The 16,503-nt window shown below is 38.9% G+C and overlaps 1 protein-coding gene across 1 annotated transcript; it reads left to right on the top strand.

Annotated features, from left to right (window-relative positions):
* Nucleotides 1-693: 693 nt before the first annotated feature.
* Nucleotides 694-16,044, top strand: LOC144196859 (histamine H3 receptor). Its single transcript, XM_077717354.1, has 4 exons — nucleotides 694-1,320; nucleotides 1,828-1,994; nucleotides 8,522-8,893; nucleotides 10,532-16,044. Exons 1-4 carry the CDS (start codon nucleotides 1,089-1,091, stop codon nucleotides 11,015-11,017), a joined length of 1,257 nt encoding a protein of 418 aa, XP_077573480.1. The 5' UTR covers nucleotides 694-1,088; the 3' UTR covers nucleotides 11,018-16,044.
* Nucleotides 16,045-16,503: the final 459 nt, after the last annotated feature.

A 16,503-nucleotide genomic window follows, 5' to 3' on the forward strand; every position in this document is an offset into this window, starting at 1 on the left:
TTGTCATGTTTTCTTGTGTGATTGGGTGATTGTATGAGTTTCACCTGCTGTGTTGTTTGGGCCTTCTATCCTTGTGTGAGCCAGGTGTTTGTTGTTGTCATCAACTCAAGACTGTGTATTTGAAGCCCGTGTTTTATGTGTAGTGTCGTGTTCGTCTTTTTGGTTTTGTTTTTTTTTTGTTTTTTTGTTTTTTCCTAGTCTTAGTTTGTAAGGGTTTCTTAGTGTTATTTTTTTAGTAAATCTTAAGTTTGTGCAATTTGTTTTCTGTTTCCGCTCCATAACTGAGGTAAAATTATAACACTTTTTAGTATGGTTTGTGCAGAAAACAATACATTTAAGGAAGCTTATGAAGAAAAAAAAACACTCATCTTATGTTTATTTTATTCTCTACTATCACCCAAAAATGACCCCCCAAAACCTCCTTAAAGTCCGCCCTGTAGTACGATTTAAAATCTTTTTTCTTTTAATTAATTTCCGTTAAATAATCATCAAAATTACCTACCATAAAGAATCCGTTATTTTTACAATGTATTTTTAAATTTTAAACCAACATTTAACATTATTAAGCACGCAAAAGCAACACATCTCATCACAAATTACAAAAAAAATGCAATTCCCCATCTTCTATTATTTTTTTATAACCTTGCATCGCCACTCTTATTTTGAAACTACAACCGGAAACAGAAAACTACTCCCAACCCACGATTTACGCATGACAAAGCCCGAGCAACACAAAAAAAGCGTGCGCTCACACCTCTCGTGCGCACAAGGAATAAAGGCACGCTCCCTAACACAAGAAGGTGGTCTTCCCACACTCCACAAACCACGAGTAGACCACCCGACGCCCCCTCCCTTTTTCTTCCCCCATTATTCATCCTTCCCTTTTACTAAACTTCCCCCAAAAACTCCACCAACCTTCCAGAGTGGAATGGCGTGCTTTTCCACGCGCGTGCTTTTTTTCCCGCGCCCTACTCGAGCGCGTCGTTGAACTTTTGCACGGAAGGTGAGCGGGCGTCGGGGGGTCGGGGGTCCAAGGGGGCGTCGTCGTCGTCGGCGGCGGAGATGATGTTACGGGAGCCCCGTTAACCATGGGCGTGTTGGAGTCCAACTCCAGCGGGGACTTGACCTCCCCGGCGTCCGGTGGCGCGCTACCCCTACCGGGTTACTTGGCGTTACTACTCTCGGTGCTGATGGTGACGCTGGTAGCTACGGTAGTGGCCGGAAACGCACTGGTCATCCTGGCTTTCGTGGTGGACAAAACCTTACGAACTCAGAGCAACTACTTCTTCCTCAACCTGGCCATATCGGATTTCCTTGTGGGTGAGTTTCTTCATTTTTTTCTACCCATCTCACCTTTTTTTTAATATTCTTATATTATTATAATATTATATTCTTACCCTACCACCACACACACCCCTCAGTCCACCTCCATCCCTCCCTTTACCCTCTCCAGTCTTTTGTTCCTCCCTACAATTATCTCCCAATCACTCCATATGAAGTAGGACTATTTAAGCCCAAAAATAGATGTTTTTTTGATTTTTTTGTTTTTTGGGGTGGTGGTCTTCATAGTACCCCCCCCCCCTACCAAGCTCTTTGTGCCACTACACACACACACACACTGAATATCTCTCCCCTCCCTCCCTGCTCAATCAAAGCACTGCGGGGAATCTGATTGCATTCCCAAAACGTTCCTCAAATGGCCCACACTGGTGTGAATAAACTGACATTTTTTATTTTATTCCAAGACCCCGATTTTTATTCCTGTCATGTCCTGTCCTAAACCCACCCGCCGCCGCCCCCCAACCCTTGATCCGATTTTTCTTTTAGGTGCCTTCTGTATCCCGGTGTACATCCCGTATAACTTGACGGGCAGGTGGATGCTGGGGAAGGGTCTTTGCAAGGTGTGGTTGGTTATGGACTACCTGCTTTGTACAGCCTCGGTCTTCAACATCGTCCTTATCAGCTACGACCGCTTTCTGTCTGTCACCCGTGCTGTGAGTACCAAAACAAAAAAGACACTCGGAAAACTGTTCCCCTTTTTTTTAAAGACTAAGGGGGGTGCATTGCGACAAGGGTGGGAGATTTTGGGCCTTGGTGAATGGGTCGGTATTCAAACTGTGGTACGAGGACAGCTAGTTGGGTGCTAATTATTGGTGGAATTGATTGAAATGTCTGTTCAGGCGCAGTTCAGTTGTATTTAACTTTAACTTGGGTTAAGGTTGAGAATGAGGGGTTAAAAATGGTTCATTTTCAGAGGATGGCATATTTAAAGTGGTGTGGATTTTGGTAGAATTTATTGGAGCAACCATTCAAAGGCAGTTCAGTTGTATTTAACTTTAATTTGGGTTAAAGTTGAGAATGAGGGGTGGAAAATGGTTCATTTTCAGAGGATGGCATATTTAAAGTGGTGTGGACTTTGGTAGAATTTATTGGAGTAATCATTCAAAGGCAGTTCAGTTGTATTTAACTTTAACTAGGGTCATGTGTAAGGGTTGAGAAGTTGTGAACAGAAATTGGGTCTGTTTTAATAGTAGTGTGTTTTTTGGAATATACTTCAGGATTATTTTGTTGTTTGTAGCCCGCTTAGACTGTCATTGATGTTTATAGACAATTCAATCAAAACTATTTCAACTAGGAAGGCCTTTTTTTTACTGGAAGTAATCGATTTCCGATAACATGATCGGATCTGGAACATTTCGAGTTCAAACCCCCAAAAATCAGCTTCATGTTTTGTTCCAATGGCCAGTGGTTTGAGTGGTTAGCATGTGTGCCTCACAACTCTAGGGTCTTGGGTTCAAATCCAGGTCGGTCCACCTGTGTGGAGTTTGCCTGTTCTCCCCCGCGGGCCTGTGTAGGTTTTCTCCGGGTACTCCGATTTCCGCTCACATTCCAAAAACATGCAAATCAAATTATAATTATTTCAAGCTCTAATTAAGACATTTTTCTCCTTGCAATCTCCAAATTTTAAAATTTGGTAGACAATTGAGCGTTTCAAAAGTCAGTATACATACAATTATTCATAACTAAATTCTGTATATTTGATCAATGATGGGTATCATTTCTAATATTACTGTCGCTCTAAGTCATGTGTCAAAGTGGCCAAATGTGGCCCGGGAAAGTAAATCATGAGTGGCAACTTTCTGTTTTAGGATGAAATTAAAATGAAGCGTATAGATCTATTTTAAATCTCCTGATTTTTCCCCCTTTTTAAATTAATAATTGTCATTTTTAATCAATTTTTTCCAATGTTTTTAGTTCAAAAATCATTTTGTAAAATCTAAAAATATATTTAAAAAAAACTAAAATAAACATTGTTTTAGATCTATGAAAAAACTGAGTATTCAGGGATTTTAATCCAGTTCTTTTAATCCATTTATAAAAAAAAATCTTAATATTATATCTAAAACGGCCCACATGAAATCCAGTTGACGTTAAAGCGGCCCGCCAACCAACCGTCTGATACCCTTACTCAAATTAAAAACATGATTTTTTTTGGTGTATTTCAGATTATCTTTTAATCCCAAACATAAAAAAAATGTCATTAAAGTCCACTTTGTTCAATATACAAATTTCCTTATATCCTTCTCCCTAAACACCTTCTATATTAACTCCCTGAGAATTTCTCCCAGCTCCCAACGTGGGAGGCAGACAATTACGCCATATTCATTCACACCTCGACACCGTCACCACCGCGCACGCTCAGCCTCGCGCATGAATGGACGCCGTTCAATCGAGGGCGCCTTTCATTGATCACTTTCTCGGAGGTCATCTCTTTACGGGGTTTTGATGGGGATCGCCATGGGTAAAAAAAGGGCTAATTCTCTTAAAAAAAATATATATATTTATATATATATAAAAATAAAACATCCTGCAGTTGGGAATGAGATGAAAGACGTCAAACCTGAGAGAAATTCTATAATAAATGGCCAACAGAGGCCTTCAAAGAGAATTTTCTGAACCAAATTATGAGCGGTTTTTATTTTAGCGGCGACATTAAGCATTCATTAAGCATTCCAAGACTACGGAGACTTTCCGTGGCGGGTAAACGTGAGCTTGAAAGGCGCCAGACGTTCTTCTTACGTAACTCCGCCCCCCTATACCCTCCCCCCACCCCCACCATTTCGTTAAGAAATGATTGGCAGCACCTGAATGCCAAATGGCGTATTTGCGTTCATTTTGTGGGTACGAGTTGGGGAGCATTTGAGGGGATTTTTAGTATTCAGTGAAGCGATCAGCTGCTTGCAGCGACTTGGCCTACATTGAGGTTATTTTTAGACTTTTTTTTTTTTTTTGCTTAATGTTTTTCAAGTGGCGCCCATTTTGTTTGAAGGTGATGATGACTGTCGTTAACGTTAAATTAGCGGTGTTTTTTTTTTTTTTTAGTTTGGAGTAAGTCGGCTTTCGGTGGAAGGTGATTGGATGAGATGTTAGATACATTATGACTTGGAAAATGGAGTTGTATCGCGATACTTTGTCGTTTAAAATAGGTTGTCGAAGTGGAGGCTCGGGGGCCAGATTTGGTCCACCGCAGAGTTTTGTGTGGGCCGGGAAAGTAAATTATGAGTGGTGACTTTCTGTTTTAGGGTCAAATTAAAATGATAGATATAGATGTACATTATATTTTCTGATTTTCCTCCTTTTAAATCAATAATTGTCATTTTTTAATTTTTTTTCAGTTTTTAGTTCAAAAATCATTTTGTATGTTGACATATTTTGTTTGGTTTGTACAAACTCAAGAGCGACACAGTGTGAAAGTGCTTCTTCAATCGAGGGTTAAAATCCCGGTTCTGAAAATGCAGTGTGGAGTTTACATCCTGGACCTTAAATAACAAATTCAGGGGGGTCCCTTAATCCATGAAAAATTGATGAATATACAATTCAATTTTTATATCTGGGGAGTGCTATCATTAATCAAAGTGACAACAAATTAGCATTAAGCAAGACGGCACGTAAATAGATTTTACGTGCCACAAAATGATGTGGAGGGCTGGATTTGGACCCCTGGGCCTCAAATTTGACACCAAAAAAACCACACAACCACGTGAAGATTTTGCAAAGTTCACAGATCCCAAAAATTCTTAATTTGGGGAGAGCTATTGTGACAAAAAGTTAGCATTTTAGTAAGAAAGATGGCACATAATTTTATTTTACGTGTCACAAAATGATGTGGATGGGCTATATTTAGCCCTCGGGCCTCAAGTTTGACACCAAAAAACCACACAACCACGGGAAGATTTTGCAAAGTCCACAGATCCCAAAAATTCTTAGTTTGAGGAGAGCTATTGTGACAAAAAGTTTGAATTTTAGTAAGAAAAATGGCACGTAATTTGATTATACGAGCCACAAAATGATGTGGATGGGCTATATTTGGCCCTCGGGCCTCAAGTTTGACACCAAAAAAAACAACCACGTGAAGATTTTGCAAAGTCCACAGAGCCCAAAATTTATAAGTTTGGGGAGAGCTATTGTGACAAAAAAGTTAGAATTTTAGTAAGAAAGATGGCACGTAATTTGATTTTATACGTCACAAAATGATGTGGCTGGACTATATTTGGCCCTCGCGCCTTAGGTTGGACACCAGAAACCACACACAGGCACGTTGAGATCTCACAAAGTCCACAGAGCCTAAAAATTCCAAGCTTGAAAAGCTCTTGTCCGCTATGGGATGCGATGCGTGATTAAGGGCGGAAATAGAAGGGTTTTGTTTTGGGGATTGTAGGATTTCAGCAGCCTTTCATTCCACTGGGAATGAATGAATGAATGGTCATCCCTTTCGTCTCCGCGGCATCACAATCGGAGAGAAAGCATCAACGAGGCGTTCTAAGGTGACCTTGACGTAGCGGCGGCGGCAGGCAAATAGTCCAAAAAACGAATCAGGCCATTTGCTCTTGTAAGCGAGTTTATTACCTTTTCAGGATTTCAGCTTTTTAAATCACGCTGGGTTTTTTTTTCTTTCCAAGTCGATATAAAAGCCTTACTTTCATACTCGGGTGCTGTTTGCGCTTCACGCTGCTTTAATCTTTCTGTTGGAAGAAGTATCTTCATTTTTTTTTTCCTGGGAAATAAACCCATTGTCATTTGATGCGGTCCAAAAAAAATTAATTAAATTGAGTTTTACGTGGGTGGGAAGTGTTTAGCGCATTGGGCTTGTAGTTCTGGGGTCGAGGGTTCGATCCCAGGTAAGTTCACAATATGTGGAGTTTGTGTGGGTTTTTTTATGGGGACTCTGGTTTCCTTTCACATCCTAAAAACATGCGAATTTATTTATGGTGATACATAAATTATCGATAAATGCTACAGCAAATCATTACACGAAAAAATAAAAATATGTTAACTTGATTTTATGTGGGCCGGACCATTTTAGATATAATATTTAGATTTTGTTATTTTTAGAAATGGATTAAAAGAACTGGATTAAAATCCCTGAGTATTCTGTTTTTTATAGATCTAAAATAATGATTTTTGAGCTTTTTGAAAAATATATTTTATAAAATGATTTTTAAACTAAATAGACAGAAAAACTGGATTAAAAAATGACAATTATTGATTTAAAAGTGGGAAAATCAGGAAATTTAATATACATCTATACTCTTCATTTGAATTTAATCCTAAAACAGAAAGTTGACACATGATTTACTTTCCCGGGCCACACAAAATGATGCGGCGGGCCAAATTTGGCCCACGGGCCTCCACTTTGACACCTATGCAATAGATTTTTCCTTAAAAAAAAATCCAAAGAATTTTTGACTTTTCGCCACATCGATTTTCTTTATCGGCAAATCCGGACTCGCATGCAAAAAAAAAATATTTGAGTGAAATATGAACGCATCAACAAAAAAAGCCGCCTAAGCATTAGCTGAAAATACAAAAATGCCACCCAGGTGTCCTCGCAGCTAAGATTTGAAATATCGAACCCGTGACCGCCAGGCAAATGTGCCAAGCGCTCTGTTCCGTTTTAGTATTGATGTTTAGTTTTTTTATTTATTTCAAATCGACGTAGCAACAAAGACAAAGCGCTTTTCTTTGAGCGCCGCGCTTACGGCTGATTGGCGGCCAAGTGAAGATGGAGTGATGCCCGGAACATGGCAATGATGATGATGATGATGATGTGGGCGGGGCCTAATGATGATAATGAATGAAGTACGCGTGCAGAGAAAGAAAACAGATGTCTCTTTCAAGTCTGTCGCCTATACCCTGTCCTAATATATCCCCCTCCTCCCCCATACGTAAGAGAGGGGGGTTAACTTTACTGTGAGTGGCTTTTATTTTGGCATGACTCCGTCAGGGAAGCGGCGCTCTGAGGGCTCGTTTGAAAGCGACGCTCTGAGGGTGTTTGTCAACCCGCCAGCTCGGGTCGATTGAAATGTAATTTTTCGCCGCTGGTGGGAAGGAGGTTTTTTATTTTTAGGCACAGTGGGTACACTGACGAAGGGACGCCCTGGGCGCTTTGAGACGGTTCATTTTTTGGGTGAAAAGTGGATTTTAGGTGCAGTGACGACAGTGTGAGGTGAAGAAGAAGGAGGGGAAAAAACATGGGTCGATTTATGACGCATTTTATACTGTGGGGGTGTTGAGATTAGCCATGTGTAACTCGTTCATTTTCTTTAGCTAACGATGGGTAACCTGAGTCGGTGGCTAGCCAATCGCAGGGCATATGGAGACAAAGGGTAACCTAGGAATAATTTATCATACGATTAGCATTGCACAAGGGTTTCAGACTTGGGTTGGTTGGTTCATGGGCAGCATTAACGTCAACTTGATTTCATGTGGGCTGGGCCATTTTGGATATAATATTTAGATTTTTTTTATTTTTTATAAATGGATTAAAATCCCTGAATATTCAGTTTTTTATAGATCTAAAACAATGTTTATTTTAGCTTTTTATAAATATATTTTTAGATTTTAAAAAATATTTTTTAACTAAAATAACAGATTTTTTTTTTTTTTTAGCCTTTTTTTTACATATTTTTAAATTTTACAAAAAGATTTTTTGACTAAAAAAACAGATTTTTTTAAATTTATTTTAGCCTTTTTTTTTTTTACATATTTTTAGATTTTAAAAAAATATTTTTGAACCAAAAACACAGAAAAAATGATTAAAAATTACAATTATTAATTTAAAAGGGGGAAAATCAAGAAATTTTAACATACATCTATACTCTTCACTTTAATTTGATCCTAAAACAGAAAGTCGGCACTCGTGATTTACTTTCCCGGGCCACACAAAATGATCCGGCGGGCCAAATTTGTCCCGCGGGCCGCCACTTTGACACCTGTCCTACCATGCATGTTTTTACAAATGTGGGAGTAAACCGGAGTACCCGGAGAAAACCCACCTAAGCCCGGGGAATACAGGCAAACTCCACACAGGTGGAGCGACCCTGGATTCGACCCCACGACCTCAGAACTGCGAGGCCGACTCATTAACCACTACACAGTAAACTGCAGGCTATCCGACTCATGAAGTGAAAATCATCTCTTGTGCCTGTTTTATATATTTATATATTATTTTTCGTTCCAGGTAAAATACAGAGCACAACGCAACATGACCCGCCAGGCTATGTTAAAGATGGTGGCCGTGTGGGCGCTGGCCTTCCTCCTCTACGGACCCGCCATCATATTTTGGGAGGCGGTGGTCGGTCACAGCGTGGTGCCGGCTCACGAGTGCTATGCCGAGTTTTACTACACCTGGTACTTCCTGCTGTGCGCCTCCACCTTTGAGTTTTTCACCCCTTTTGTGTCGGTGGCCTTCTTCAATCTGAGCATCTATCTTAACATCCATCGCCGTAACAAGAACTTGAGTGCGGGGCTTAACGAGATGCCCACCCCCAAGCCGGTGAAGAAACAGCGGGACGGCGCCGCCTGGTCCGTCTTTTTCGTCAAGACTCGAAAGGTGAGTGACTACACTTTTCTTTGACCTCGGTTTGACCTTTGACTGGCATTAATACCTAAGAGTAGATCAAGTATAATAAAGATTTAAAAATTAAATTAAAAATATAGATTAATGGTTGAAACTGATGTAATAACTTTACTTTTTGGGAATATTTTTTGTATTAGTAGTAGTGTTTTAAAATGAAGTGGCAGAAGAAAAATGTACTTCTGATGTGTAGTTATACATTTTATTCAGTTAATCAGTTTAATTAATTGATTTGTTTATAGTAATCAACATAAGTATATTGGTTTTAAAAAAAAAGTCTTTAAACAACAGTGAGATTTAAAATTTAAACCAAAATTTAATGGACAGTGCAAAAGAATATAATCACAACAAAGTACAGTGCAATATTTTATTTAATATAAAATGGTATTTATAGCAGCATGTTGGCTAAGTTAAGTAACATAGTTAAGTAAAGTAACAAAAAATGTAGAACTGGTTAACTGTTAAAGTAAGACATTTTCCGATAATTATAGCCAAAAAAAAAAACATAATAGGCTCTTGGTCAGCGGTCCTCAAAGGGCCGCTGCTGTTACAGATTTTCATTCAAAGCGAACAAGTGGACACTTTGCAAGTGTAATCAGTTGATTGCAGCCAGGCAGTATTTATTTTAGAAGACCCCTCATTGGTTAAACTGTCAGTGGAAACAAAGACCAGGAACCACTGCGCCTCTTTGTGGAATTGGTTTGAGACCCCTGCTCCTGGGGTACCCGGACGTTTGGTCGACGGACGTTTGGTCGACGGATGTTTGGTCGACGGACGTTTGGTCGACGGACGTTTGGTCGACGGACGTTTGGTCGACGGACGTTTGGTCGACGGGCGTTTGGTCGACGGGCGTTTGGTCGACGGACGTTTGGTCCCCGGACGCTTGGTCCCCGGACGCTTGGTCCCCGGACGCTTGGTCCCCGGACGCTTGGTCCCCGGACGCTTGGTCCCCGGACGCTTGGTCCCCGGACGCTTGGTCCCCGGACGCTTGGTCCCCGGACGCTTGGTCCCCGGACGCTTGGTCCCCGGACGCTTGGTCCCCGGACGCTTGGTCCCCGGACGCTTGGTCCCCGGACGTTTGGTCCCCGGACGTTTGGTCCCCGGGCGCTTGGTCCCCGGACGTTTGGTCGAGCGGACAGTTCTCTCTCATGATTATAATTTTGAGAGCGAGCGAATCTGGCGACCAAACGTCCGTTCGACGAAACGTCAAGGGACCAAACGTCCGTCGACCAAGTGTCCGCCCACCGACCAAGTGTCCGCCCACCGACCAAGTGTCCGCCCACCGACCAAGTGTCCGCCCACCGACCAAGTGTCCGCCCACCGACCAAGTGTCCGCCCACCAAGTGTCCGCCCACCAAGTGTCCGCCCACCAAGTGTCCGCCGACCAAGTGTCCTCTCACGTGCTCCTGGTAGCCTTAGAGAAAAACAAACGTGTGTAAGTCACACTTAATTACAGGCAAACAACTACAAAAAGGGGACTAATAGCTTGGAAAAAACGGAAACTGCATTGACTGAAAAAATAAAATGCTGAAATGTTTTTTTCTCTAAAATCATGTTAGAAGACTCTTTCTGCTGACCTTCTCTTGAACTTTGGCGCCATCTTCTCTTTTTCAGGTGTCGTGCAGCGAGCCCACCGCCATCTCCGCCGTCATCGAGGACGACGACGGGATGACGCCGTCGTCTTGCGCCCAGCCGGACGCCGGTCAGATCCTGGCGCAGCGGGAAAAGTCTTCGCCGGGCGGCCGGAACTCCAGATCCTTCCATCCCTCGCCGGCGGCGACGGCGCCGGGTCGCAGGGCGCCGGGGTCCCGCCTCTCCCGCGACATCAAGATCGCCAAGTCCCTGGCCGTCATCGTGTGCACTTTCGGGATCTGCTGGGCCCCTTACACGCTGCTGATGATCATCCGGGCGGCCTGCAGCGGAAAGTGCGTGGCCCACTACTGGTACGACATCACGTTCTGGCTCCTGTGGCTCAACTCGGCCATCAACCCGTTTCTCTACCCGCTGTGCCACAGCAGCTTCCGAAGGGCTTTCTCCAAAATCCTGTGTCCTAAGAGACAATCGGTCCAGCCTCAGGTGGTGGAGCCGCAGTCGTGTTAGAGGGTGAAAAACACTTGAACCGATGCAAAAACTGTAAAAAAACAAAAAACAAAAGAACAACGAAATTCAAATTCTTCGCCCTCCATCCTGAAAATCCAAAATATTGAAAAGAAGAGTCTTTGAGGAATCCTCAAAGACACGTATAAAGATGGAAATCATAAGAGAGAAGACCTCCGCCAAGGCTGGACAATCCACAAACTTGTGATCCCCTAAAAAGAGCTGTTTTTGTTTTTTCTTCACACATCTATGATGAACCTTCAAAAGATTACAGAGGAACCTCAAAAGTGGAACACAACCTTCTCCGTTTACCTTTGTGTGGGTCATTCCAGCATTGGAACACTGACTTTACAGTATAATTTACATCTTATCCTAATTAAGGTGAAGAATGATGACACTGTACACACATACATACATTCACATACTTATATATAAGCACATGTATACATACATATACATAGATGTACATGCATGCATAAGGTAAGTCTTAACACTCGGCCATTTGTTTTTTTTTTAAAGAGCCTAACAGCTGATGGGAGGAAGGATCTGCGGAAGTAATGAGGGTGTAGCAGTCTATTGCTGAAAGAGCTTTGGAGGGACTCCCACAGATTCATGCAGGGGGTGCTGTCCATGATGGACATCATCCTGGTCAGCATCCTCTGCTCTCACACTTCCTTAACAGTTATTTTAATTATTAATTTATTACAAATTAATTATTATTAGAAATTTATTAATAATAAAAAAATATAAAAATTAAGTGTTATTAAGGAAAGAAGAATAAGACTCGGGGGTCAGTTGATGGGATGGGTGGCTATCTTTTACAATTTTTTATTAATACATTTTTACTTATAATTCTCTAGTACTTAAAGATATTAAATATGTATTAATCAAAGGTATTTTTAAATTTAATTCAGCCAGTTTTTTCTTAACTTAGTATTTCTAAAACCCAAAGAATTATAAGATATTCTTCCTTAACATGTTTTATAATCTTTAAGTTTACCATCTACAATGTTGTAGTCAAAATTTCCCACAATGCAACTGGCCACAGTTGTCATCATTCTTCACCTTAATTAGGATAGGCTATACTTTTGTAAATTATACTGTAAAGTCAGTTTTTGTATTTTTGCACACTCAAACCTCATTGGCCAATTTTACTTAACTTAAAGTAGGTTATTTAGTTAGTTAGTTAGTATTTCACTTGAATTCTCTCATTATAAAAAATAACAATAAAAATTTCCTTTGTATCGTCAAAAAAATTGAATATTTTATCCTACCTGATATTTTCAAGCCCAAATTTTTCTCCGATTCTGGAATGACTCCTATTCCATTTGAATACAATACAGTAAAATACAGCTAATATCTGGACAATATTAACTAATACATTACCATCGACGTCAATTGTCCAAATGGACGTCGACGGTTTAACGCTAAAAACAACGATCTTGGATTTCTTACCGAGTTATGTGCATGTTTTCCCATCTTGCCTTCTCACCTAAACAAAAAAAGCCAAAGAAAAAAAACTAAAGCACAACTTTCTGCAGAGCTTCGTTGAGAAAAAGCAGATTTGATTTTATAACAATACAAGTAACAAATGGTGACATTTTTTGAGGTTTCACTGTGATCTGGAATTCATTGCATCCATTCAAGGAAATTGTCAATGTTTTGGATTATTTTTTTCTTAAAACTCATTCACTGCCCGCCATTTTAAAAGCAAAATGGCCTGTTTTGACGGATCGGAAAATCGTAGAATTTTATGTTATGCGTATGTTAAGCACACCATTGACTACAATGGTAATAATTTCTAATTATCTTTAAAACTATTGCTACACGAATCATTAAATAAATTTATGATATTCTACAAAATTATACGAACTATTGAAGAGATAAATTAGGAATTTCAAAATAAATTCTAAGATTTTTTGCACTCTAGCTCACAATCCACCAAAAACTTTGGTCTTCCTCACCGTCTATAAATAACATTTTTGTCAATAAATACAGCGACACTATATTAATACAACATTCTTTTAAACAAACCCTTTTATAACCAACCAAATCTAAATAATTGACAAAATTTAAATTTCGTAAACTCCAATCATTCAAAGGTCCTTCGTAACAATATTCTACAAAAATCTTAAGTATTTCACAAATTTGTATTGTATTTTTATCATACATCTGTTTTTATGACGAAAAAGAAATTTTCACATTGCTCGAAATTAATACATCAAATTTACTTATAGCGTTAAAGAGACTGCAAACTAAGTAAAAAAACTATACATTGTTGGATTGGTCGATTAGTCGATTTTTGTTAAGGAAAAATTTAATAAATGAAAGAAATAAGTATATTTAATGATTGCTAAATTGATGCTACTTCGGTTAGCTTTAATAATAATAATACTAATCGGACATAGGCTTTAACAACAAAAGCCTAATTGTCATCATACCCAGAAACTGCATATGACAAAATTGGTAGTATTTCTCCATTTGGTACGTTTTCCCGACAACAGACCCAAATAAGTGATCATTTCGGACTCGTAATTTGGCATTATGCCGTGATGGATACATTGCATCACCCCCCCGAGCGGATCACTTACTTCTTACTGTCTTTCACTTACCTTCAGTCAGCCAATAGGAGGCAGATCACTACCCTAAACGTCTTTTCATATTACCTCACCCCGAAGTTATTACACAGAACGGACCGTTTGTTGTGCTACCGAAAGTTTAGAGTCCTAATTGCTATGGAAAAAAAAACTGTCCTTAAGCCTATTTCTCCGTACTTTGTGGGACCTATAGATCTAAACCAGAATTAAATCCAATTTTACAGTTTAGCATTCTTGCTAAAGCGCACCAAAAAAAAATCTAACGAATTTAATACATTTTGGGTAGAATGTGACAACACTAGCAAAACTCCGTTTTCTTTATCGTCTACTAAAAATCGGTGCTGGAAATAACGCAATTGTCGATTTTGAAAATCCGTGGCAGTGAATGAGGGGTGCTTTTTTACCCCCCTTCGAGTTTTAAGGGGGCGTATTGTGTCTTGAATTTGAATTTTTGGGTCCCTGGAGTGCCTTGCCAACCCGCCAAGTTTGAAATGACACAATCAATCTGTTTGCGAGCGAGCTGATGGAACATTTGGGGGTGCTTTACTTATGACTTCCCCCTTGTGCCGACTTTTGGCTGGGCGACTACTATTCGCCGTTTTCAAGCCACGCGCTCTATGACGACTATGCGGGAGTACTATCATGTCAAAGCCAAAGGCTGAGCATAAGGTCAAAAATGGGGTTAAACAGCTTGAATATTGTTGTATTTGGACAAAAAATGTCTTCTTCAATTTTAAAGGGACAGACAACACCTGCTCCGAGTATTTAAAGTACGCAAATTATGTTGTTTTTTACGTATTTTAACCGATTTAAGCATTTAATAATTGGCAGAAAATGAAAATTGCCCAAGAAAAACTACCAAAATTCAAATATATTTTGTCATAAATTTGTATCATCCATTTTTATCAATGAAAAAAAATCATTTTTTCCTATTATGATATTTTTGTTCTTATATTTTACCTCCAAAAAATATGAGTGAAATCCAAACTATTAAATTCAGTTACAATTATGATTTTTATTGTCATAGGCCTTTAATATAAATTAATAATTGATAATTTTTGACATTTTTTAAATGATCAAAATTTGCCATTAATTGAGATTTTAGCCAAATAGCAAATTTCCATCTTTATTTACTTGTGTAGGTTAAAAATTAAAAAAAAATAATTCTAAAAAAAAGATAAAATATCCTAGTTACAAAATCCCCTAAAACATAAATACATTTACTATACATATTATTTTATTTTGAAATTTTCCCGGCACCATTATGACCTGCTTTACTTCCACTTGGAGCTTCCCACCACAACAATAAATATCTTAAGTGTATATAAAAAATAAAGAAAATTACCCAAATAATTAAATTAAAATTATACAAAAAATAAATAATACATTTTTTTATAATTAAAAAACTTTCTCTAAAGGATTAAAGGTAATTTATCCAACTTTTAAACCATAAAAAAACCTTCCAATGTCGCAACCACCATCCCTAAAAAAATTTTAAAAAATCAACTAAAATACTCAAAAATGTTTTCTGTCCCTTTAAATAATTTTAAAAAATAACTGTTCTTTAAGGAAAATATAAAAAAAAGTGAGGGGTTTAAAAAAGGTTTGTAAAAAAAACTTACCCCAACCTTGGCGGAGGAAACTCTTCTGGTATCTAGACAGAAATAAATCAAAAAAAAAAAATCAAATAAAATTGACTAAAAAAATAAAAATAAAAAACAATCGCTCCGAATAAAAAGCACATAGCGTCTGTGAGGTTTAAAACGTCATGTGGAAAAATGCATGCAAACGTTCACAGACAATCTCTACAGTGACGTGCTTTAAAAAAAGCCTTCCAGCCACTGTATAAGTGAGCGAATGTGTGTGTATGTGAGCATAATTCATCCCCAAATGTTTAATGATACCTTTTAATATCATCCCCTGCAACAAAATGTCCTCTCACCGACCCCAGAGGCCATTTTGTAAAGGTGACATGCTTACAATTTGGTCACCTGGCAGCAATATCGTTAAAAAAAACGTGGAGTGTTTATCATTGGATGAAAGAAAGATGACTATTTCTTCTCATTTGTTTACTTAACCACAATGAATGTCATTTTTTTTTATAGATTCTGATGTGAAAAAGTTGGCCTTGTAGGTAAAACCTTGCCAACTCTAAAAAAAAAAAAAAAAACCTGCACTTGTCGTTCCGCGGTCGACGCCCCCAAAAATGTAAGGCACAATAAGTGGTTTTGTACAAATTATCTATGCCAATTCTGTGTTCTATTGTCGTGTGTTCTTTCGATGCAGTCTTTATTACTATTTAAAAAGTTGATTTGTATCCTTCCCTGAAAAAAAAAAAAACACTAGCACTTGACAACTTTGTAACTTGGAGATGAATGTGCGTCGCTGTGAGTAGCCAAAGAAAAAATGACAAATAAAGGCTGATGAAAAGAACCGTGAGGGTTAATATGTACCGTATTTTCAGGACTATAAGGCGTATTTAAACACACCCTAACCCTGTTCATTTTGTATTTAAACACACCCTGACCCTAACTCTAACCCTAACCCTAATCATTTTGTTTTTAAACACACCCTGTTCATTTTGTATTTAAACACACCCTAACCCTAACCATTTTGTATTTAAACACACCCTAACCCTGTTCATTTTGTATTTAAACACACCCTAACACTAACCCTAATCCTTCCCCTAAGCATTTTGTGTTTAAACACACCCTAATCCTAACCCTAACCATCTTGTATTTAATATGTACCGTATTTTCAGGACTATAAGGCGTATTAAAACACACCCTAACCCTGTTCATTTTGTATTTAAACACACCCTGACCCTAACTCTAACCCTAATCATTTTGTTTTTAAACACACCCTGTTCATTTTGTATTTAAACACACCCTA

The sequence above is a fragment of the Stigmatopora nigra genome, chromosome 5, assembly GCF_051989575.1.
Source record: "Stigmatopora nigra isolate UIUO_SnigA chromosome 5, RoL_Snig_1.1, whole genome shotgun sequence".
In the NCBI taxonomy this organism is placed as follows: domain Eukaryota; kingdom Metazoa; phylum Chordata; class Actinopteri; order Syngnathiformes; family Syngnathidae; genus Stigmatopora; species Stigmatopora nigra.

Excerpts from the sequence above, each read along its gene's own strand:
- LOC144196859 (XM_077717354.1), top strand. The coding sequence starts at position 1,089 with ATGGGCGTGTTGGAGTCCAACTCCAGCGGGGACTTGACCTCCCCGGCG. Across the intron at positions 1,321-1,827 it reads CATATCGGATTTCCTTGTGG|GTGCCTTCTGTATCCCGGTG; the intron begins GTGAGTTTCTTC and ends TTTTTCTTTTAG. Across the intron at positions 1,995-8,521 it reads TTCTGTCTGTCACCCGTGCT|GTAAAATACAGAGCACAACG; the intron begins GTGAGTACCAAA and ends TTTTCGTTCCAG.